Here is a 21,672-nt window from a genome sequence, read left to right as displayed (position 1 = left end):
GAGGAAAGGGGCTGGGGGCAGGGCTGCATAGCACCTGGCACCAGGGTCCAGCTTAAAGCCCATCTGCATGGATAAAAAAATACACAGCTCACACTCCCCTGAGAAAGGGTTTAATGGGGAGAGGAGGCACTGCTGTTTCTTTCAAACAGAAGAAAAGCTGGGCTAACACCCACAGGAGGGACGCACACATATGCACACTATGTACAGGGCAACACAGGCAGTGCCAGGCACCCCAAGCTCCCCACCACCATCCCTGTGGTGAACTGCCTCCTCTTCCTCCCTCCTTGAGCAAGATGGGGAGGACAGGGTGGGTAGGCTTGCCAAGCAAGGAGTGACTGCAGTCCTGACAAAGACGGGGAGGGGCTGGGGGGAGAAGGCAGCAGCACCATTGGGATGGGGCCTGTCCACAGGGTTAGGGAGGGTGGAACTCTTTGGTTTCGACATTGAGTCTGTGCAGGGCCACCTTGTCCAAAAGGCTGGGGAAGGCAGGAAAGGTTCCAGGCGCTGGAATGGAAGGGCTCAGTAAAACCAGTTCCCCCGACACGAGGCGACCTGAAGCACCTGATCAGGGCTGCGGCTGCGTCGTGTCTGGGACGCAGCAACGCCCTCCCCTTGAAAGAGCCCGACACTCACAGACTGGAGAAAGAGAGGCTCCAGGAGTGTTTCTCTCCCCTTCTCCCCCACCCCCTGCCCTGCCCCAGGCATAAATCTGGGGGTGAGAGGGGATTTCACACCTCTGCCCACACGTGGTTCGGGCTCTCCCTGCTTGCAGACATGCCCACCTGACAGCTGGTACCTCCTAGTTAGGACAGGGAGCTGAGGAAATGGCTCTCCCCTGCCAGAGTGCTCAGCATGGAGCTCATGTCACCCACAGCCATGTTGGCACCACCAGATGCAGGAAGCAGGAGGCCACCCGCAGGGCTTGGGGGCCCAGGCAGCACTGCAGGTGTCTCTGGATCTTCCACAATGGCAGCAAAGTCGAGGTGCATATTCTCCAGGTCCAGAGAGTCCAGACTGTTGGCCACCTGCTCCCCCGAATCCAGGTAGTAACATGAGCTGCCTTTGAGTCCTTCCAAGGTCCCACCATAATGCCCAGGACCCCCAGAGCTTGCTGCCATCTGGCCCAACAGCTTATGCCCGCCTTTGTCCACCTGCACATGTGTGCCCTGGCCTGGGTAACAGAGCAGGGCATTACTGGGCCCCTCAGGTGTGGGGCAGGCAGGGGGCAAGCGAAGTACACGCCGGGAACCAGCTTCCACTCCCTCACAGGAATGACTGGGCTGAGCTAGGCTGCCCGCGTAGTTCGGACTGTTTTGGTGACCCGGTGGTTTAGGGCCACCGGGTGGATGTGGCACCATCTCCGGGTTGAAGCACGGGGCGTTTAGCACTTGACGAGTCTCTGTCAGACCCTGCAGGTGATCCAGTTTGGCTTGGTAACCAGAGTACTTGGGGCTGCGGTACAGGGGAACTTGCGTGGCTCGGCCCTGGCCAGCTTCACTGCCCAGCCCCACGCCAGCCTCCCCTCCCTTGGAGGCCAGCAGGTCTCCCCACATCAGGGCCTGCTGGGCCTGCACATAGCTACGGACCATCACTTCTTTGGTCTGCATGGTGGGGGTCTGTGCTCTTCTAGCGCCCGGGCTCAAGATGTAACCGACAGGTGTCTGTCCCTCGGGTGGGTAACCACCAGGCCCTACATCCATGGCTTGGCCAAATGATGCAGGAGGCTGCATGGGCCCAGCAAGCTTGGCGTTCTGGCAAGGAGCAAGTGCTCGGACAGGTGCTGGGTAACGCTGCTCAGATTTAATCTGTAGTCGGTTAAGCTGGTGTGCCCCAGAAAATCCACTGTCCTGGCACGAGCTCACAAGTCTAGGCTGTTGCCCACAGGGACTGGGTAGTGGGTACTCAGCACTTTGCTGGTGACAGCGTGGACCAGACGTGGCAGCAGCAGAGGCACTGACACTCCACTGCCCAGAACTCATCTCCAGGTTACCTTGGGGAGGTTCACCCCAAGGAGCTGGCATGGTCCCACTGGCAGCATGCATACTCGTTAAGTGCTGGTTTGTCTGGCACTGAGGGAGGGAGAACTCAGACTGAAGCAACCCCTCCTCCATGTCCGCATGCCCTCCTGGGTTCAGTTGCATACCCTCCGTGGTCCGGTGAGCGCTGCCGTAGAGGCCTTCACACTGGAGGTCCACACCTGTCCCCTGGCATGGGAAGCTCTCCTCGGGGTAGTTCAAGTACTGCTCCATCTCTAGCAAGCCAGACTCTGTGCCTGGGCCAGTGCCCTCCATGCTCACACTCTCCAAGAAGACATTTTCACTGATGCTGGGTGGGTGTGGTGAGAAGACATGGCGCTGAAGGTTGGCATCAGAACCACCCAAGGACTGCGGAGCAGTTCTGCCCACTCCTGGCACATTCACACTACCTGTGCTCTTAAAACGATGCACCTTGGGCACAGCATGAAGGTTGGCCGCAGTCCGAGCAGGGTCACTGGCCCGCCGCACGCCATTCCGAGGGACCAGACGAGGGGGAACACTGCCTGCATAGCCAGGGCAGTCGTTGGAACTGTGCCTTCGCAGCAAACCATTTACAAGGAAGCGGGATTCCGCTGGCCCAAAGTAGTCCCTGGGTAAGCTGCTGTGGCCACCCATGCCCACCTGCTCCATGCTGGGCAGAGGGGTTGGGGGTGGGCCACCTGTGGCTGCAGCATATTTAGCCTTGAGACGGTAGTGCTGGGCCGGGGTAAGGCTGCCCACACCCGGAAGCCCTCCACACTGGCTGGCATCACTGGAGCGTCGCGACTCATCCGGAGAGATGGGGTCGTAGCCATCTGCCAGGCTTGCCCCGCTGGGCTTTGCCCCTGCCTCGCCACCCAGACACGGCCCGGCCAGGTACGGGGAAACCAGGGATGAGCGCCGGCTCACGGTGTAGGCTGAGCTTACGGTACTGGTGGCGCTGCTCCGGCGCTCGTTCAGGGGCATGCCCATCTCTGCTGCCGACAGCTCCACAATTCGTCGGTGCGAGGCAGCTGGTGGCGGCAGGGACATCCCAGACACCTCCCCGGGCAGGCCTGAGGAAAGAAAAGGAGGAGTTACCCTGTGACACTCAGGTCAGAGTATGGCACCAACGGTCAGAGGAGGAACAGGCAGCCACCTTCAGCACCAGGATGTGGCCTCTTCCATGGTTAGTGTCTGCTATGACAGGAAGAAGTGGTAGAAACAAAGAAGGGGCAGAAAGTCATATAGGTTGGAAAAGACTTTTAAGATCATTGAGTCCAAGGATGGGGCACAACCCAGATGTGGGGGTCCATCACTAGTGAAAGGAAGGTGGGCAAACCTCTCTGGCTGCAAACCAGATCTCTCTTGACACAGTGCCCATGGGACTGGCCCCACATCCAGGTGGCAGGGAACCACAGTCTCACCGGCTCCAGGGATGGCTGGCAAATTCAGGCCTTTGGTAGCTGATGGCTTCCTCATCTGCTTCAGTTTGTCAATGCGAAGATTTTCTAGCTTGTGGAGGGCCATGAGCCCTGAGGCACCCATGGGCTCACAGGGCACCACATCCTCCAGTGTGGACAGATCCTCGTAGCTCCCGCCTGCGTTGCCCGCCATCTCCACCCCACTGTCATTGTTGGTGGTGCTGCCAAGTGGGGAGTGGTCGCTGCTGCACGATGACTGCCCACCTGGGCTGGGCTGCGGCTTCTAGGGGGTACCCAAAACATTAACCAAGGAAAAGGGGGTCAGATATCCACTACACGCTTGATGCAACCTGCGAGCCCACATCCTGCCAGATGCAGAGCTGACTCCCCTCCCATGCAAACTGCCTCCTCCAGCATGCCTGGCCAGGCCGCCCTCCGTCATCACACCCGCAGCTCCTTACCAAGGCCAAGTCAGGCACCAAGAGTTTGCTGTCATCCTTCCGTGCCTCAGTGGGGCCATTTGTGTCTTTCTCCTGCTTCAGGTCTGCAGGGCCGCTGGGCGTGGGCAGTGCACGGCCTGGCACCACATCGCCTCGGTGCTTCTTGGTGACGTGGGCGTCAGGGCCATGCACCGTCTTCACGTGTTTGCGCAGGGAACTGGGGTCTGTGTAGCGCTTGGTGCAGCCTGGAATCTTGCACACGTAGGGCTTCTGTCAGGGAAACAAAGGCAGGCACAGTGAAGGGAGGGGGCTAGCTCCAGCCAGAGACCCCTCCCAGCAAAGTACTACCTGGGCATGAAATCAAGCCCCCTCCTCTCCCTCTCGAGTCAGCCCATGAACTGAGGGAAGGAAGGGATGAAAGAGGCTGAGGTCCCTTGGAAGGGGGTGTGTAGGTGCTACGGCAGGGCCTTGAAGGAGGTCATAGAGAGCCAGAGAAAGAATGCCAGGGTGATGTTCCACAGGAGTGGGGCAGGGGTAAAGGGACCCTGGTGGGAATGCAGGTGACTGAGGAAGGGAGCAGGGTCCATAATTTATTAGAGCAGGTAAGGAGGGAGTTGGGGCACACAGGAAAAAAAAAAAAAAACAGCGATGCAGGGAGTTTACAGAGTAGAGGACTAATCAGGAGGCATATGGGGAGCCCAAAGGGGTGCAAAGAGCCCCAGATGGGTCTGTACCTCATTGGAGTGAGTGCGGTTTTGATGTTTGGCCCGGTCAGAAGCATTGGAGAAGGCCTTGTTGCAACCCTCATGCTCACACACATACGGTTTTTCACCCGTGTGTGAGCGCAGATGCGTCTTGAGGTTCTCCAGGCGTGAGTAGGCTTTGTTACAGCCCTCAAACTGCGCAGGCAAGAAGGGTGAAACATGCCACACACCTTCCACAGAACCTGTACCAGATCACCCTCCCCACTACGTACCCGTGGCACATCTGCCATGGACACGTATCACGCCTCCCAACCGATGCACAACACACCTGCCCTCCTTCAGAGTGTCCTCACAACACTGCACAGCCCTTTACCCTTCTGGCCTATGTCACGCCACCTCACTACGCCCTGGCCACGTGGCCGTGCCATACCCAGCCTGCTACACACCTCTTTACCCCATGTGCATCTCTTTCACGCCACCCATCACACGGGCTCCGTCACACATCAACCATGAGCCCCACTATACCATGCACTACCATGCTCCTGACCACCCTGGCTGTCCCACCTCCTTCTTCCCACCACACGTCCCCCTCAATGCCATAGACCAGATGGACCAGCTCACACCCTGCGAGCTCTGCCTGGTGCAAAGCACCACAGCTCAGCTGAGGCTTTGCAAAGGCTCGTGCCAGCTCACCGTGCATTTGTGGGGCTTCTCGCCTGTGTGACGTCGCATGTGCACCACCAACATGTATTGAGCCTTGAAGGGCCTCTGCTCCCGGGAACACGCTGCCCAGTGGCACACAAACTCCTTCTTCTCCCCATGGATATGCTCGTTGTTGATGTGCTGAGGAGAGAGGGGCATCACTGGTGGCACTGGGGAGGGTGCCAAGGGTCAGGGAGATACAGGTGTCGTAAGAGAGTGTCATGGGAGAAACTAACCTAGAGGGACTGGCACGGTGGGTGGAGACACCAGGGATTAGGGGAAAACAGAGTGGTCAAGAATGTGTCTGGGGGAGGCAGGGGATACAGGAGATGGCTGGGGGCTACTTTGAGAGGACCAAAAGAAGACATAGGGGTCAAGGTGGTCTGAGGGGTGGTCAAGGGGATATAGGAGAGTTTGGAGTGTCTGAACGGAGACAAAGAGCAAAGGAGGAAGTCTGGATGCACCAAAGGTTCAGGAAAGCTGCTCCAGGGGTGAGGAAAGCCAGCATGGGTGTTCCTCCTAGGCACATGGTATGGGAGGGTCATGAAGAACTTGCCCACAAGAAGTGGAGGATGCATGTCCCTCCCTTCCTAGGGGTAACTTCCAACACTGTGCACCCATGTGGTGAGTTCTTCGGGCGGGAGGGGAGGGAAGCGGCCCAGTATAGGACAGTCTGAGAGTAGGAGTTGTGGGTTGACACAGGGGGCTGTCAGCCAGTAGCCTGAAGACAGGTTCTGACACTGGGTGTGCCCAGGCAGGACCTAACTCACATGCACCAGCTGCTCCTGGGTATCAAACTCCTTGGCACAGCCGTCCCAGTAGCAATTGGTTTCATACACATTCTCAGACTCAGGTTTCCCATCCTCCTTCTCCAGATCTTCCCGAACATCAAGCATCCCCAGCAAGGGGTCCTGGGGGAACACAGCCAGATGAGCACTCCCAGCTATGACCCTTCACGCTCCCCATTACTGGTAGTGGTGCCAGGGAGGAGCGCAGAGCTCTGAGGAAGTTGGGGGGTCTCAAGGCCTGGGGACTACCTGGGTGCCTGTGGAAGCTGGACTGGAGATGTCGCCCTCTGATCTCTCCTCTGGGTATTTGACAGTCAGAGGTCTGCTCAGGCTCCACTCCAACTTCAGCTGCTACCGGGGCAGGGGGAAAGTGGAAAGCAGTCAGCACTGAGATGCCCACTGGACCAGTGCTTATATGGGATGCAGCACCACTTCTGTGGATGCAAGGCCCCCTTACCTGGCGGTGTTTGACGGTCCCACGAGCTGGGGCATGGTGCAGGAGCCCTGGGTGAGTGGACAGGTGTTCGCAGGAGCTACATGGGGGTGGTGGGGCGGTGTGGCTGTACAGGTGGCCTTGCCCCGTCTGCTGACCTGGTGGACTCTGGTACCCCAGTGATGGACTGCAAAGAGCAAGAGGGACGAGCAGATGACACCATTAGAGGACAGAAATTTAAGTCTTCTAAGCCAGTGATCCCAGGTGTCTGAACTCCCAGCCACCTCTCCCCTAACCCACTGTCCCATTCTGCTCCCACTTTCCCCAGCCCTCACCCAGGCACTCCCCAAGTTGGGAATCGGCATTCAAGCTCCCAGACTGACAGGCTGCATGCACGCCAGCGGGGCTGACGTCTGGTGCCCACCTGATGGTGCTGATGGAGAGGTGGCCATAGGAGCCACCGGCAGAGGCGCAGCGGGAGTTGATGAATGCAACGAGGGAGTTGGGTGAGGTGCGGATTACCGTCTGCAGGTCAATGCTAGAGTCCGACAAGGGCGAGATGGACAGTGCCCGCTTCTTGCCCAGTTTGCCTGCACCACGGGGCGTTGAAAACCGTGAGCCTGGTACGGCAGCAGAGAGTGGGGGGCATTCCTGTCAGCATGGATCCTAGGAGGCTGGAGAAACCCCCAAGGACACAAGCCTGGTGCTTTGGAGCCTGGAGGAATACCCTGAGCATGCTGGTTAGCTTCCGATTTAGAATAGAATAGAACAGAACAGAACAGCACAGCACATTTCATTTGGAAGGGACCTACAATGATCATCTAGTCCAACGACCTGACCAGTTCGGGGCTCACCAAAAGTTAAAGCACGTTATTAAGGGCATTGTCCAAATGCCTCTTAAACACTGACAGGCTCAGGGCATCGACCACCTCTCTAGAAAGTCTGTTCCTAGAGTGTTTGACCACTCTCTCGGTAAAGAATCTTTACCGAGATTACTCTCTCGGTAAAGAAATGCTCGGTAAAGAAATGTGGCGGGGTCTGGTCCTAATGTCCAGTCTTCACCTCCTCGGCACAGCTTCGAACCATTCCCACACGTCCTATCACTGGATACCAGGGAGAAGAGATCAGCACGTCCCTCTCCACAACCCCTCCTCGGGAAGCTCTAGAGAGCAATGAGGTGGCTCCGCAGCCTCCCCTCCTCCAAACTAGACATACCCAAAAACCTTAGCTGCTTCCTCACAGGACATGCCTTCCAGTCCTTTCACCAGCTTTGTTGCCCTCCTCTGGACACACTCAAGTATCCTTCTTAAATGGTGGGGCCCAGAACTGCCCACAGCACTCAAGGTGAGGCCACACCAACACTGAACACGGTGGGATAATCACGTCTTTCGACTGGCTTGTTTGATGCACCCCAGCATGCGGTTTGTCCTCTTGGCTGCCACGGCACACTGCTGGCTCTTCTCGAGCCTGCTGCCAGCCAGCAACCGCAGATCCCTTTCCACAGGGCTGTTCCCCAGCCACTGCTCTCCCAATTGTTGCTGGCTTTGGACTGTGGCAAGGCTCAAAAGTGACCCCCTCCCTACTACAGCCATCAATGTTCCTAGGGGGTACCTGAAACCCTTGATACACACATACTCCCTGCTACAGCTGATACCGTCCCAAGAAAAGCGCCTGATCCCCTTGGCCACAGCCAACACAAATCCTCCTGTTCACACAGGCACCACTGTTCCAGGAAAGCTATCGGAAGCCCCAGCAGCCTCCTCCCTGATCACAGGCATCACTGTCCCCAGCACTGCCCGGCCACCTCAGCACACACACCTGCACTCCTGACACAATCAACACAATCCCCAGTAGATGCCTAAACCCCTTGTAGAAGCCCCACCTGCCCCACGCCTTCCCAAGACTAGAGACTTACCATCACCACTGCCTGGGTGGTCGGTTCCTGGCACCAACCCATACCCACAGTGACTGCTCATGAGGTTTGACTGATGGCGTAAGGGGAAATCAAGTCCTGGCAGAGAGGAGAAGAAAGACGGGAAGATGTATTAGGGTGGGTGGCACAAGAGGGAGAGGAAATCCCCAGAGCATCCCTAAACTCAAGAACTGAATCTGAAGTCGGGTGCCCCTCGTGCCCATGCCAGTCACTGCTCAGGCCCAGGCACTGACCAGGACGAGGGGGCTACGACCGACCTTGTGGCCCTGGGGCACCCCGGGCTGGTCCGTGGGGTGGGCGCAGGCAGCAGTGCTCAGCGTAGCCGGTGGCTGGGGCGCTGACAGGGTTGAACATGTTGTGGCGGGGTCTGGCCAGGCTCAGGAGCACATCTGGTCCTCGCCGAGGGGCTGGAGCCGGTCAGGGCCTGAGGAGCACAAGGGTGGGCTGACGTCCCCCCCCGCGAGCCCCGCGCCCTCCGGGACCCCGCGGCCGCCGGCGGGCGGCGCTGCGCCGTGCCCGCCAGGGGGCGCCGCAGCACAGCGCAGCCGCGGGCCCGCCCGGGCCGCCCTTCGCCGCGGCCGCAGCCCCCGGAGGCTCGCCCAGGGGCCCCGCCCGGCGCCTCCCGACGCCCCACGGCCACCCCCGCCCTGCCCACGGCCTGAAACCTCCCGCCGTGGCCCCGCACCCACCCGCCCGGGGTGCAAAACCTCCTGTGCTGCCGCTTCACGGCAGCCCGCAACGCAGAACTCTGCCCCGAGCCCACGGCGACGGGAAGTCCCGGGGGCACTGACTGCTGTGTCCGTTGCACAGGGAATGAAACACACACGTGTGCACCCAGACACTCACACAAACTGCCACACTCAAGCACACAGACAGGTGTAAAAAACTGCGAGCCCTAACTGCTGAAAGGGGAAACTAAGGCACGGACAGTTAGAACCATTCTTGGTCAAAGGACCCGAGCTGGCACCCTGCTCTGCCCTCCTCATGGGTCCTTGCCGCATCTGCAGGTTCCACGCAGCCCTGCCTTGCCCATGGGTCCCCACCCTGCCTGCAGGTCAAAACCCTGCCCTGGCCCACCCACACATCACACCCCTGCCCACGGGGCTCAGCCCAGCCCACTGCCACATCCCTACCTGCAGGTTCCTGCCCTGTGCCTGGGTCTCATTTCCACCTGCTGCTCTGCCTGGCCCTGCCCATGGTCAGATCTCCAACTATGGCTGCTGCCTTCGGCCTCTGCACCCAGTCCTGGCCCACAGATCCATCCCTACCCATGGTCACTGTCCTGCCCCAAGGCCCCTGAGGGCCTACACGCAGAACAGAGGCTCTGGAAGAAGAAACAACCACAGGGTGAGGGAGAGGCACATGTGGATGGCACTGGGAACAAGGCCTCCTGCCCCCTCAGCCTCCCCCTTTGAGAGACCAAGGGAATTGCCCCAAACAAGGGGTCTGGGGGAGTGGGAGCCCCTCACCCCGCTGGGAAAGTGCTGGGTTGCATTTGGAGCACAGGGGGGTGAGGGGGGCAGCAATTCTTCCGCATGAGTTGCCCCTTTGAAAGCTTGTCTAGGGGCTTTGTGAGAGTGTCAGCCTGGAAGAATGGAGGGGGGGGATGACAGCAGGGCAGGCGAAGGGACAGGGAGGTACCCGGGAAGGTGGTGGTGCACGGAGTAGGCAAGGGAAAGACAGATGAGTAGGAAACGAGGGGGTGGGGGGTGTAGAGGAGAGGCCTCTTACCTGCCTGCTGGACCTGGGCCTTGCAGTAAAGATGGGGCAATTAGCTCCAGGGGAAGCCTATCTGCTCCCTACCCTAGCCACCACATCTAACAAAGACAGCACTTGCAAGTCCCTCACACAACTTTGCCTGGTTGTGGAGTCAAACACAGCAAGTCCCCCAGCCCTCTGTGCACACAGCTATTCGCATGTGTGCAGACACACACGGATGCATGAACATACATTTGCACACATCTGGAGAGGCATATGTGCAGCTGGGAGATGATGGAGGGTCTTGGAGTTCAGCAAAGCCAAAGCCCCCTGTCTCCCCCTCCCGAGAACCATCACCTGAGTTCCCCCAGGCTGCCCCGGATCCACAGTCCCCGCGCACCAGCTCCTTGCTCAGATGACAGCAGGCAGATTGCTGCCACGCAGTGCAGTAACCATATGCAGCCACCCCAGCCCAGAGGGGAGTGGGACTGTACCTGTCCAGACAGGCGCACCCAGCTGCCGCAGCAGCAGTGGGACCATGGGCTCTGCCCTGGGCTCAGCTGGCTCCCACCAGCCTACAGCTCCCTGCCCCCACCGGGACCGGGGTCTTGGTGCCCTGGGTTCCAAGCAGATGGGGCACCATCTGTGAGGCATCTACCACTTCCAGGAAAAGGGTTAATTCACCCATAGCCTTTGTGATGTCCCCTCAACCTTGCTGGCTGTTGGCCCCGTTCACCTTGCTATGCACAGCTGTGCCAGCCTCTGCTGTGCCCGCCAACTGCTGCATCCCTGCACACACACACACACACGCACACGCTCACAGAGCACGCGCAGACACACCTGCAGTGACCGCCACACAAACTCCTTGTGCACGCACACAGCACCCGTGTTAACACGCAGTGCTCATGCACACGCACACCAGACAACACGTGCATCCAACGGAACCTGTGCAAAGCTGCATGTGCATGCATACTGCACATGTGCTCACATGCACGTGCACAGCTTTACATAAACACGTATGGAGCACATGTGGGCACGCACGCACGCACAGCATACCACCACACATGGGGAACACACAGGCACGTAGCACAAGGCACATTACCCCTGCCTCACGACTCCCCAGCCTTGTGCACCATCTCCCTGCCTCGTGGGGTATCCCCTCTGCGTCCCCTCCAGCACCCACCACGCAGGACTGGGGGCAGCTCCGCGGGGCTCTGGTCCCCACCACCCCCCAGGCCCTGGCCACCTAGATACAGCAGAAGGGCCAGGGTCCTTCTGGGCCAAGACAGCCTCTCCTTCCTGGATCCAGGCAGAGGGAAGGAGCTCAGCGAGCAGACCCGGCCGGGCAAGGGCTGGGTCTCCCCGCTGGGGCAGCCGGGAGGCAGCCGGGTGCCAGGCGGGCACGACGGCAGTGACCCGGCTCTGTCCCATCCCGCCCGTTCTTGCTGCTGAGCGCGAGCCGGGGGGGCTATGCAGAGCAGAAAGTGCCGAGGGGCCACAGGTCCCAGCTGCTGGATGCTCCCCCCCAGCCCACGGGGTCCGCAGGGGCTCCCCGGACCCCGGCGGCCCCCCGAGCAGGGGAAGCGGGGGGAGGCCGGGGACGCAGGGAGCCAATGGGAACCGGCCCGCGGCTCCCGCACCGCCGCGCTCGCCTCCCCCGCCCGCCGCACACCGCCGCGGCCCACCCAAGTCGCAGCCTATGGGCATAAATCGGAGAGCCAGGAGCAGCCGGGATTGAGGGGAATCTTCCCTTGGTCTTCTCCTGCCAAGAAACTCAAACTGAAACACATTCCTCCTCCTCTCTGCCAAGAAAACAAGGAGCGCAGCCAGCGGCAGGAGCAGTTGAAGCAGGGCTGGCTCCAGACGCCGAAAAGCCGCACAGGAGGGGGTCAGGACTGGCCATCCCCCTCCCCCCCGGCTCCTTGCCTTTTATTTCCTGCAAACATCTTAAAATCTGTCATCTGGCTCCAGTTTCCTGAGGACAGTGGGGAACGGGGTAGGGGAAAGGGAAGGAGACAGAGGAGAAGGCACAAAAGGCAGAGTGGGAAAGGAGATGCAGAGAGCTTGTACCGCAGGACGACAGTCGGGACAGTCGGGATACCCAGACTGATGGGGGGGGGGTGGGGGGGTGGGGGGAGAGACACAGGCGGAGGCACTGACAGGGGAATCGCACGCCCGTGGAAGACCTGGCTGCGAGAGGAGGAGTAGCTGGGCTGCACCCCACCGCACTCTGCTACAGGGCAGACCCCCACCCCAGCATCTGCCTCGCAACAGACGCTCCCCGCTCCCACCCAGCTGTGACACCCCCAGGGCCGGCCAGCCCACAGCAGTGGGTGCAGTGTGCTGCAGCAGAGTGGCTGCCATCCAGCCCAGCACACGAGGGTCGTGGGGTCCCTGCCTGCACCTCGACATTGTTCCCATCACCCCCTGCCCCAGGCCCAGCCCCAGCAGGGTTAACCGCCCTGGAGCCCCACTGTGGAGGAATGTGATGTCAGGGCTGGATTAGCCCATGCGGCCGAGATCCCAGCCGACAGACCAGCAGCGCTGAGCTGTGTGTGGCACAATCCATCAACCCGCCCAGCACAGCCCCCAGCGTGGGGGGCCTGGGGGAGGGCTCCGTGTGTGCATGCGCGGGGGCATCTGGGTTTCTGTAAGCACGTTTGTGTGAATGCACGAGTCTGGCTGTACACGTCTGCATGTGTGAAGAGGGATTTGTGTTTATGTGTATGTTTTGGGGGGGGGGGTGCTTGTGTGTACGTAGTCACAGATCTATGTGTTTGCATGCATGCTTCCACATGTGCTCCTGCATGTGTACATATGTGTGGAATGTGCACATGTACATGTGTATGTTGGGAGCCATAACAGCAGCTAAGGGGGAGCGGATGTATGTTTGCAGGCCCAGTCACCCCAAACCCTTACTGACTGAAGAAGCAAGGGAGAGCCAGAGCAGAGAGCAGGGTCAAGCGGTGTGGCGGACGCTAAGGTGGGGAGACAGCCCAGCAGGCCACCACTGCAGGTCCTTTTCACCGCCTCAGGAGAGGTGGGCTCTAGCCCTGGGGGAGGCAAACCCTTGAACCCACCACTGGCACAGAGCCCTGCCAAAACCCCTGCAGCCCTCGCCTCAGCTGTCTTGTGACCCAAGGTCAGCCACGTGCCCAATTGGTTTAACCCTACAGAGCCTTAGGAAAAACATTGATCTGGCTTAAGATCTGCCTTCCCGCAACTGGGGCAGCAGTTCAGACAGAGCCGCGGCCAGGGCAGCTCTGCAGACACAAACAGGAACAGGCAGAAGCCCAGGCTGAGCTGCAGCACCTCAGCGCAAGTAGCAAGGCTGGAAGTGAGCTGCTGGGAAGCCAACGCTCCCTCCTGCCAGCGACAAGGGGACGCATGCTAGCTGCCTGCCAGGGCAGGGGGGGCTGGCAGTGTCAACACACCCCTCCCCAGCTATGATGTCTCCCGCACGCTATACAGCCTCCCCAAGCACCACAGCCGCGATCCTTGGGGTGGGGAAAGGCTACTGACGGTGGGGCAAAGACGGTGAAACTCCTCCCTGGAAGCAGCCCCTTTTCCCTGCCCTGAGACCAAGCTGGGGCCAGGCCAGACTGCACTGGGGAGCTGCTTCCCCTGACCCCCCACACTTTCTCATCTCTGCCTCCAGCAGAACTGACGTGCAGCCCTCCCGCCCAGCTGCCTTGCTATGTGTCTGACCCCACTGTTAGGCCAGGCCTTTCGGGCGAGCCCATGCTCCTCTGCATGGGGCAGCTAATCTGCCCAGGACTGCAGCTGCCACAAAGCACATTGCTTCAGGTTCAGGGAGTCCGAAAGGGGACAGTTCAGGGTCGTAATCCCATGCTGGTGTGGGCTGCCAAGCTCATTCCAAGGTGGTCCCTTGCCCGCAGAAGATCAGGCAGAGAAAAACCAGCTTTGGGGGAAGTTTACAGGTGTGGAGGGAAAGGTGCAGAGACATCCATGCCAGGAAAGATTCAGGACATCCTCCATTCGATTCTCCCTCCCTCCCTTTTTCAGTCCCAGCTGCCACCTTCAGAAAACATAACATATGCTTATGCCCCACCCCATGCCAAAATTCTTCTCTGCCCTTCACGCCCGTTTCAGTAAGGACCAGAGGTCCCTGCCCAGGCCACCCATCCCTCCAGCAGCAGCACAGCTTTATGCAAGCCACAGTGCACCACCACCCATGCGCCGCATCTCGGCAGGGGGCAAAATAATCCAGCCCCTCGCTCCCACGTGCATCCGCACCCGCTCACGCCCATGCACTGACATGCCTCTAAGACACATTAACACACGCTAACACACGTGTCCTTTGGGAGGAGGATAAGGCAGGCCAGCGCGGGGTGCAGCCCTGGCTGCCCGGTCTCCAGTGCACCCCAGGGAGACCAGGGCAGAGACAGCCCATGGCGGAGGGCTGCAGGATGGCAGCTCACAGCTGCAAGCTCCCCACGCCTGTTCCCCCCGTAAAGCAGAGACCGCTGGCCCTCAACCACAGGCTGAGCCACTCAGGAAGCGGTGGCAAGCCGGGAAGGAGTGGTGGTGCTTGCTCGGTGGTCCCGGGGCAGGTAGGCAATTGTCACAGGCTTGTACGTTGTTTACTTTGGCCCCCAGCACACACTACCCCTGCAAACTGCTCACGTAAAGTCACTTCCCTGGCCCCTGCCTTCGTTAGGCTGGTGTCTGGGTGGGGGCAAGGTTTTGGGGTGTGGGTAAGGGGAGGTGCACACACGGCAGCAGCTGCTATAAGGAATTTTTATGCTTCCCCTTCCTCCCCAGTGCTGGAGGGAAACTGCAAAACTGAACATGTGGGACCTATAAAAGCCCAGCTCCAAGTCACGGTTGTGGGAGTGCCTGCCAGGCGCAGCTCCTTCCCATGGCATCAAGGCATCACCCCCAACCCAGCATGCTCATGTGCTACATGGAGGGACACCCCCAGAACAGGAGGAAACGCAGGAAATCCCGCGTCCTGAGGGAGGGAGGGTAGGACACAGCAGGCAGTGGGCTCAGTGTCATCTGTCATCCCACTACAGTCAGGGGAGCTCACACTGAGCCTGTTCCCACCCCAACAGCTCCATCCTGCAAGGATTCCTCAGAAGATGGGAACAGCAGGATGTGGAGGACCTGGCAGGGACTCCAGCAGTCATTAAAGGATTAGATATGCAATAGCAATCCGTTTTAATTTATGGGACTGCCCGTCTCTCAATACGCTGAGCATAGAGCAAGGTAAGCACAACACTTGAGGACTGAGGAAGCGTAAGTTGTTCCTCCTTTGGGGCAGGAGACCCCCTCTGTTTGCAGAGAGGTGGTGGTGGGAGTGCCCTTCAGGCTGTTCCCAAAAGTCCCCAGCAATCCTTTGCCTGCTGGGACACACTCGTCTCTCCTAATTATACCTGCCACTGGTGGAGGTGGGTGACACAGACACCCGCTTTCCTGTTCCTGGACTGGAGACCTGCTCCATCCATACACACAGCAACCCCATCACTTAGAGCCTGTTCTCTGCCACCATGGGGGGCTCCAGCCAGGGCTCTGGTCCCCCTGGATCAGGGGTGGGAGTTTGGCGGTGGGGTTGCACCACATCCGGAAGCACCCTGCCCACCCCACGCCAGCCTCAGACCCAGATGCAGCAGAGCTGAAACACAGCTCTGTTTTTGCTGCTTATTCCCACTCTGAGGCTGCTATTTTATCAGCTGTTCACCTTGCCATTCCGCAGCTTCTGAAGGGTTTGATGTGCCATATGGATTGGGGTGGGTACGCTTGCTGCGTTCCTGTGGGGATTTCTGTAGAAGAATCCCCTCAGTCTCACCAAGGACCCACCCAATGGACCTTTTTTATTTATTACATCACTAGGATTGCTAAACAGCAGGAGAAGATATCAAGAGAAAGTGAGGCACACAGACAGACTCCAGCACCACAGACACAAGCCACCAATCAGGCGGGTGATTGTGCACAAAGGTGTATAGAGAAACAGGCCCCTCCATAGGGATGTCCATAGGTGTGCACACACATACACGCTCCTGGGGGACGCTCTGGGTGTAAGAGGATTCCTCACCCTTCTGACCAACTACCAGACACTCAAGGTTTCCCACTTCTAGTATGTCATCACAGATGGACAACAACAGGCCCAGTGACCTGTAGAAGGAAGGAAAGACACCACCACAAACATCCTTTCGTGACAGCCATGTCACACATGGGTATGCACATGTATAGGTGTGCATATATCTGTGCGAATGTGAACATGTGTACATGCATGTGCAGTTACATGGATGGCACAAGGGTGTGCACACTTGCACAGCATGTTGGAGTGCCAGGGAGAACGGTGCTCCCCAGGGACTACGGGCTGGCCACCCTCTCCAGCACTGCACCTGGAGTCCTGAGCTGTGGTATGTCACAAACAGCATCTCCCAGTTGAACTGGAAAAAAGGCCTTTGTGTCTTCCAGCCCATCCGCCCACCCACCCTGCGCACATTCTGGACAGTGAGCTGCAAATCCTCCTCCAAGCCCGAGCTCAGCACCCGCCTCTCCTCAGGCTGCCCTGCCATGACAGCACGTCACAAGGTGTCCACGCTGACTCACTCCCCTAGATGGAAACTTCCTTGCTCCATGGAGATTCTCGCAGCTCAGCCAGCTCCAGCACCGAAAGGGGAACGCAGTACTGAGTTTGTTCCACCACCTCCCACTAGACGAGCCACAGGGCCCTGGCGACCTTTGGCTCCCAACCGGCTCCTGATTTTGTGCTTGTCTTTGCGACCAAAAAAATGATGAGGACCCTCCCACAAGCAACCAATGACTTGGCTACAAGCAAATGCCCAGAGGGCCTCACAAGTCCACTCACAAGCATTACTGGGAGCTCACGCATGCACACAGCGGCAGCTGGGCAGGCAGATGCACTGGTGGGCTCAGGTCAGCACGTGCCAGTCTCCTCAGAGGTGCTGACATCCTTGTTAGTCAGAGAATTTAGGGGTCCTAGCAGGCACAGGGAGTTTAGGCGTGGATCTGTTCCAGGGTCTCAGTTTCCCCCTTGAGAAGACCCCCTTGCCCTCGAAGTCCCTTGCTGAGTAACAGCAACCTTCACTGCGCTGGGGAAACGCTCGAGCAAGGGCGCGGACCAGCCCAGCTGGCGCTGTGCAGACACACACGCACCCATAAACCAGCTTCAAACACCAAACAGCACGGAGGGCAACCCGTTTCCCACAGAGGCATCTTCTGCCTCAGCTGGACACAGCAGACCTAGGCACACTGGGAAGTTTTCCTAGGTCTGAATTTCTGAAGGAGAAACTTCATCCAGCTGCTTTCTCTTCCCTCCCCTCCCCCCGCCAACCACCCCTGCACCAAAACCCAGTGCCCACCCTTCAGGATGCTGCATCCATCAGCTCAGGTTTGCCACACATAGACTACAGAGTAGAGCAGGTGAAAACTCAGGTATCTGAGTACCCAGCAGCATCTGCTGTGCCCCCACATCCCTCCCAGGGCTGGGCACAGGACCCTGGCTGTGGCTGGAGTATCTACGAATCTCCCAGACTCCGAACACAGCACTGCAAACGCCACAGCCATCCAGCCACACTCAGACCCAGCTGCGTGTCTCTCCATTTTTGTAGGAGAGGTGCAGCCCTCAGGCTCTCACTGCAGTGCTGAGTGCCCTCCATTTTGGTTAGGGACCATCTGGACTTCATGCGTGTGCACAGGGCCTGGCCTAGGGCACCATGACACAGAGAGGGTAATTCCTCAGAGAGACGCTTCCTCTGCCTTTAGCATTCCTGCATTCGTGGCTTACAGAGGGCTTGGTGCAGTTTGGGGGGGCTTTGCAGGCCACTCTGGTCAGACCCGAAAAAGGGTGGCCCGTGCCCACACAGGCTCAGTCAGCTCACGCTCAGCTGCAAGCTGGGCTGACCAGGTCTCACAATGCCCTGCTCAGGGGCTTCTCACACTGGCAATGCCAGTTCCCTGCTGCTCCTCTGTGCCACGCCTGACCCTGGCCAGCCTGCTGCGCTGGGTCCAGCCTCCTCATGCCAGCCAGGGAGTGATGCAGAGCCAACATCTGAACCCAATGGTCCTGGAGTCTTTAGAAAGGTGGCCAAGGGGTCGGCATGCAGTGGGGCACGGGAGGCACTTGGAGCCATCTGCCAGAGAGGTCAAGCCTGGTATCAGCTGCAGGGGGACTCGAGGCTGAGCTCCCTCACACAGCCCACCTGCCTCCAGCCCCAGCTCTCCGAGTACTACAGCCAGCAGCAGTCCTTGTGCAAACCTGCAGCTGGACTGATGGACACCCTGAACCAGCACATGCAAGGACTGAAGCTGCTTCACAAGCAATGTGAAAAAGCAGCTCCGCCCTCCCCCCAAAACAAGAGAGGTTCAATAAACTCATCTCAGTTCCCTCTCCCACAAACCGTTGGACTAGATGACTTTTTGAGGTCACTTCCAACCTGGGCTGCTCTACGGTTCTGTAATTCTAGGTTTCCCAGGCATGAGACACTTCTGCAGCAGCCTCCACTACAGCCCACACTGTGAGGGAAGAAGTAGAGCCCCAGGGCCCATAGGATGAGGGCTGGGAAGCCGAGGTGCACCAGGACCTGGGTGTTTCGCCACGGTTTCTGGAAGGCTCCTGTGGGTGCACAGAATCTCCCTCCACCTCACTCCTGTCAGACGTTTGCCCACATGGCCTGGCAGGTTGTCAGGGGAGCAGGGGGACCCACTGTCCCAGTGCCAAACCCTCCTCCCCTCGGCGCCTTGCCGAGGGCCCCAAGAACGGTGGCACTGTTGGTGGGGGTACAGCTGTCTGCTCCGGCTGCGGGGCACAGGGGCTGAGCCAGCCAGCTCCGCGCCTTGCCCAAGCAGCTGGGGGCAGAGCCCCACAGGTACCACAACTGGCCCACGGTAAGCGGGCTCAGGACGGCCGGGAGCTCGCACCAGCAGCGTGGGTGGCTCTGCTCCCCGGTCCTGTGCGCCCGGGGACAGCCCTGCAGCGCTGCGTCCCTCGGGCCAGGTCAGTGACTTCCACCCGGTCGCTGCTCCCGGTCCAGCACACCCGATCCGAGCAGCGGCGGAGCTGCCCGGCGCCGGGGCTCCTCGCCCAGGAGCCCGGAGCGCCCTGCTCCAGCCCAGCACTCCCCTCCCCTCCTCGGGCTGCGAGGGGCTTCACCAGACGGGCACAGCGGCGGCGCGGCCCGAGCAGCCCACCGACCCCCCCGGCGCACGGCTGGAGAGGGAGGGCGTGGGAGGGGGTGTGAGCGCGCGTGTCCGTGACGGGGAGCGCGGCGGGGCCGGGGCGCGCTGCCCGCCTCGCGCTGCCGGTCCCCCCCGACCGACCCCGGCCGCCCCGCGCAGTCCCACCCCGCGCCGCTGCCGCTCCGCACCCCGGCGGGCTCCGCGCCGCGAGCCCCGGTCGAGGTCCCCCTGGCGCCGACGGGACGCGGGAGCGGGACGGCCCCGCCGGGGCCCGGCGGAGGGTCTGGCGCCATCCCGGCTCCTCCGCGCAGCGGCGGCCCGCGGGCGCCCCGAGCCCCTGCCCGCGGCCCCGACGCGTCCGACGGCTCCTACCTCCGAGCGGCTCCCGCGGCTCCGCGTCCTCCCCTCCCGCGGCTGCAGCTCCGGCGCGGTCCGGGCGAGAAGCCGCACATCCAGGGGGATCCCGGCGGGCGGGGCGGGACGGCGCGGCGCCCCCGGCACTTTCCCGTCCCGGCGCGGGCGCCTCGAGAAAGTCGCCGGAGCCCCGGCGGGGCGGCGCGTCCCAGCACAACCGGCGGAGCCGCGGGGTCCGGCTCCGCCAACTTGGGCGGCGGCAGCGGCGGCGCCGAGCGGGCTCGGGACGGAGACCCCGGCCGGGAGCGCCGCCGGCTCCAGCCACTCCGAAAACCCGGGCTGGATCCTGCACACGCGCGCCCGCCACGGCCCGGCCCGCGCGCACCCCGCGCGCACCCCGCGCGCATGCATAGGTCCCACACGTGGGTCGCGCTGCACACTCGCAGCCGCGCGTACGCACACCCGTGTCCATGCACAGGGCCATGCACATGCACAGGTCTGGCACACGGGCACGGGTACCTGCGTGCCTTCGTGGACGCGCGTGTAGCGTGCACACCTCAGCACGCAGAGGGGGCACAAGCAGACAGGGTGCAGACGGCGGGCGTGCGCGCTGAGACCCCTGCACGCACACATCTGCATGCACCCATGCGCAGAAGCACGCACACAGGCATTTGTGCACGTGTAAACAGACATACATCGCACACACCCCACATGCACAGCGCACACCTGCGTGCAGAGCTCACGTTCACACGAAGGACGTACAACCACCAGCCAACACCTAACGCCCAGCCCAGCCCCGCTGAGGCAGCCTGGGGACCCAGGTCCCGACACCTCCCACTGCCCCAGCTGGGAGAGGCCACAGCTCCCTGCGCAGGTGTCCTGGGGGAGCTGAAAGGAGGGAGCGGGCAGAGGTGGGGTGTCTCAGGCCGACACCTCCCAGCAGGGCAGCACAGGCTCAGCGTCTCGTGTAGCCCGGACACCGCTGAGGATCTGGACGGAGCCTGCACCAGCGGCCCAGGCATCGCTGAGCAGGGATCATCCCCCCCTGCACTGGAACCGCCACCCAGCAGGAGTGAACTCATCTCCCTCAAGAGACCCCTGGCAGGGATGAAGGGAGCTGGTGGCTTCCTTTCTGCCCAGGATGCTGCCGAGGAAACCACGAGCTGGTTTGTGGGGGGTGGGGGGGTGGGGGAACTGTCAGGAGGGGGGATTGCGAGTGACAGGAAACTCTGTGCATTGTCCGTGGTCTGGATGGGCCACCGTGGTCTGGCACAGGCTCGTGGCAGTGGCACCGCAGGGTGGGATTCTGGTCAGGAAAGTGCCGCGTGGGTGCCCATCTCTCCCCGGGGCGCTGCTGCGGCCCGAGTGGCAGCACAGCCGGGCAGAGGAGCCGGGCAGCGGTCACGGCGGCTGGGACCACGAAGCACCCCGGCCACCCCGCAGCGTGTCCAGAGCCTCCCGCACCCCAGCACCCCGTGCGGTCCGCCGCCACGCCACCGGGCACCCCAGCTGCGCTGCCAGCGTCCCGGGGGGCGGCGGGGCGCGGCGCCGGGGCCCGCGGGAGGGCGCGGCGGGCCGCCGGGCAACGCCCCCTGGCGGCGACGGGCGGAGCCGCCTCCCCACCGGCAACTGCGGGCGCCCGGGCCCGCTCCCAGCCGGGCGCCGGCCCGGCCCGAGGGTCCGGTGGGGCCGTTCCCCCTCCTTGCCCCGTGAGCCAGTGGGGCCCTTGCCTGGCGCCGCGGGCCTGGCAGGGACATCACTCTCTTCGCATCACCCCACGTTGAAACGATGAGAAGAGAGCAGGACCTCTGGTGCCTCCCCCCCTGAGAAAAACATGGAGCGGGGGGATTCCCTGGCCCCTTGAGGGGCAGCGAAGGGTGCGGGGCTGCGGCTGCTACGGCCCCTGTTGGGGTTGCACAGGGTTCAGCAAGCAGGGCAGGGGGCTCTTCCTTCACCCACTTTGTGAGGCCAGAGTTGGGGCGCTCCCAGGCCTGCAGTGCCCTTGCGCTACCTTGCCCCCCGAGATTTCAC

The 21,672-nt window shown here is 61.0% G+C and overlaps 1 protein-coding gene across 1 annotated transcript; it reads right to left on the bottom strand.

Moving 5' to 3' along the window:
- Positions 1-128: 128 nt before the first annotated feature.
- GLI1 (GLI family zinc finger 1) lies at positions 129-19,745 on the bottom strand. Its single transcript, XM_075445805.1, has 12 exons — positions 19,660-19,745; positions 8,676-8,842; positions 8,401-8,496; positions 6,910-7,105; positions 6,510-6,672; positions 6,302-6,403; positions 6,035-6,175; positions 5,256-5,405; positions 4,593-4,757; positions 3,880-4,128; positions 3,422-3,701; positions 129-3,070 (listed from the first exon to the last, which is right to left on the bottom strand). The coding sequence occupies exons 2-12, from the start codon at positions 8,770-8,772 to the stop codon at positions 804-806; spliced, it is 3,906 nt and encodes a 1,301-aa protein (XP_075301920.1). The 5' UTR covers positions 8,773-8,842; positions 19,660-19,745; the 3' UTR covers positions 129-803.
- Between the last annotated feature and the right edge of the window lie 1,927 nt (positions 19,746-21,672).

The sequence above is a fragment of the Opisthocomus hoazin genome, chromosome 32, assembly GCF_030867145.1.
Source record: "Opisthocomus hoazin isolate bOpiHoa1 chromosome 32, bOpiHoa1.hap1, whole genome shotgun sequence".
In the NCBI taxonomy this organism is placed as follows: Eukaryota; Metazoa; Chordata; class Aves; order Opisthocomiformes; family Opisthocomidae; genus Opisthocomus; species Opisthocomus hoazin.
The sequence above is the reverse complement of the archived record's forward strand: the minus strand, read 5'-3'. Positions and strand labels throughout refer to the sequence as shown.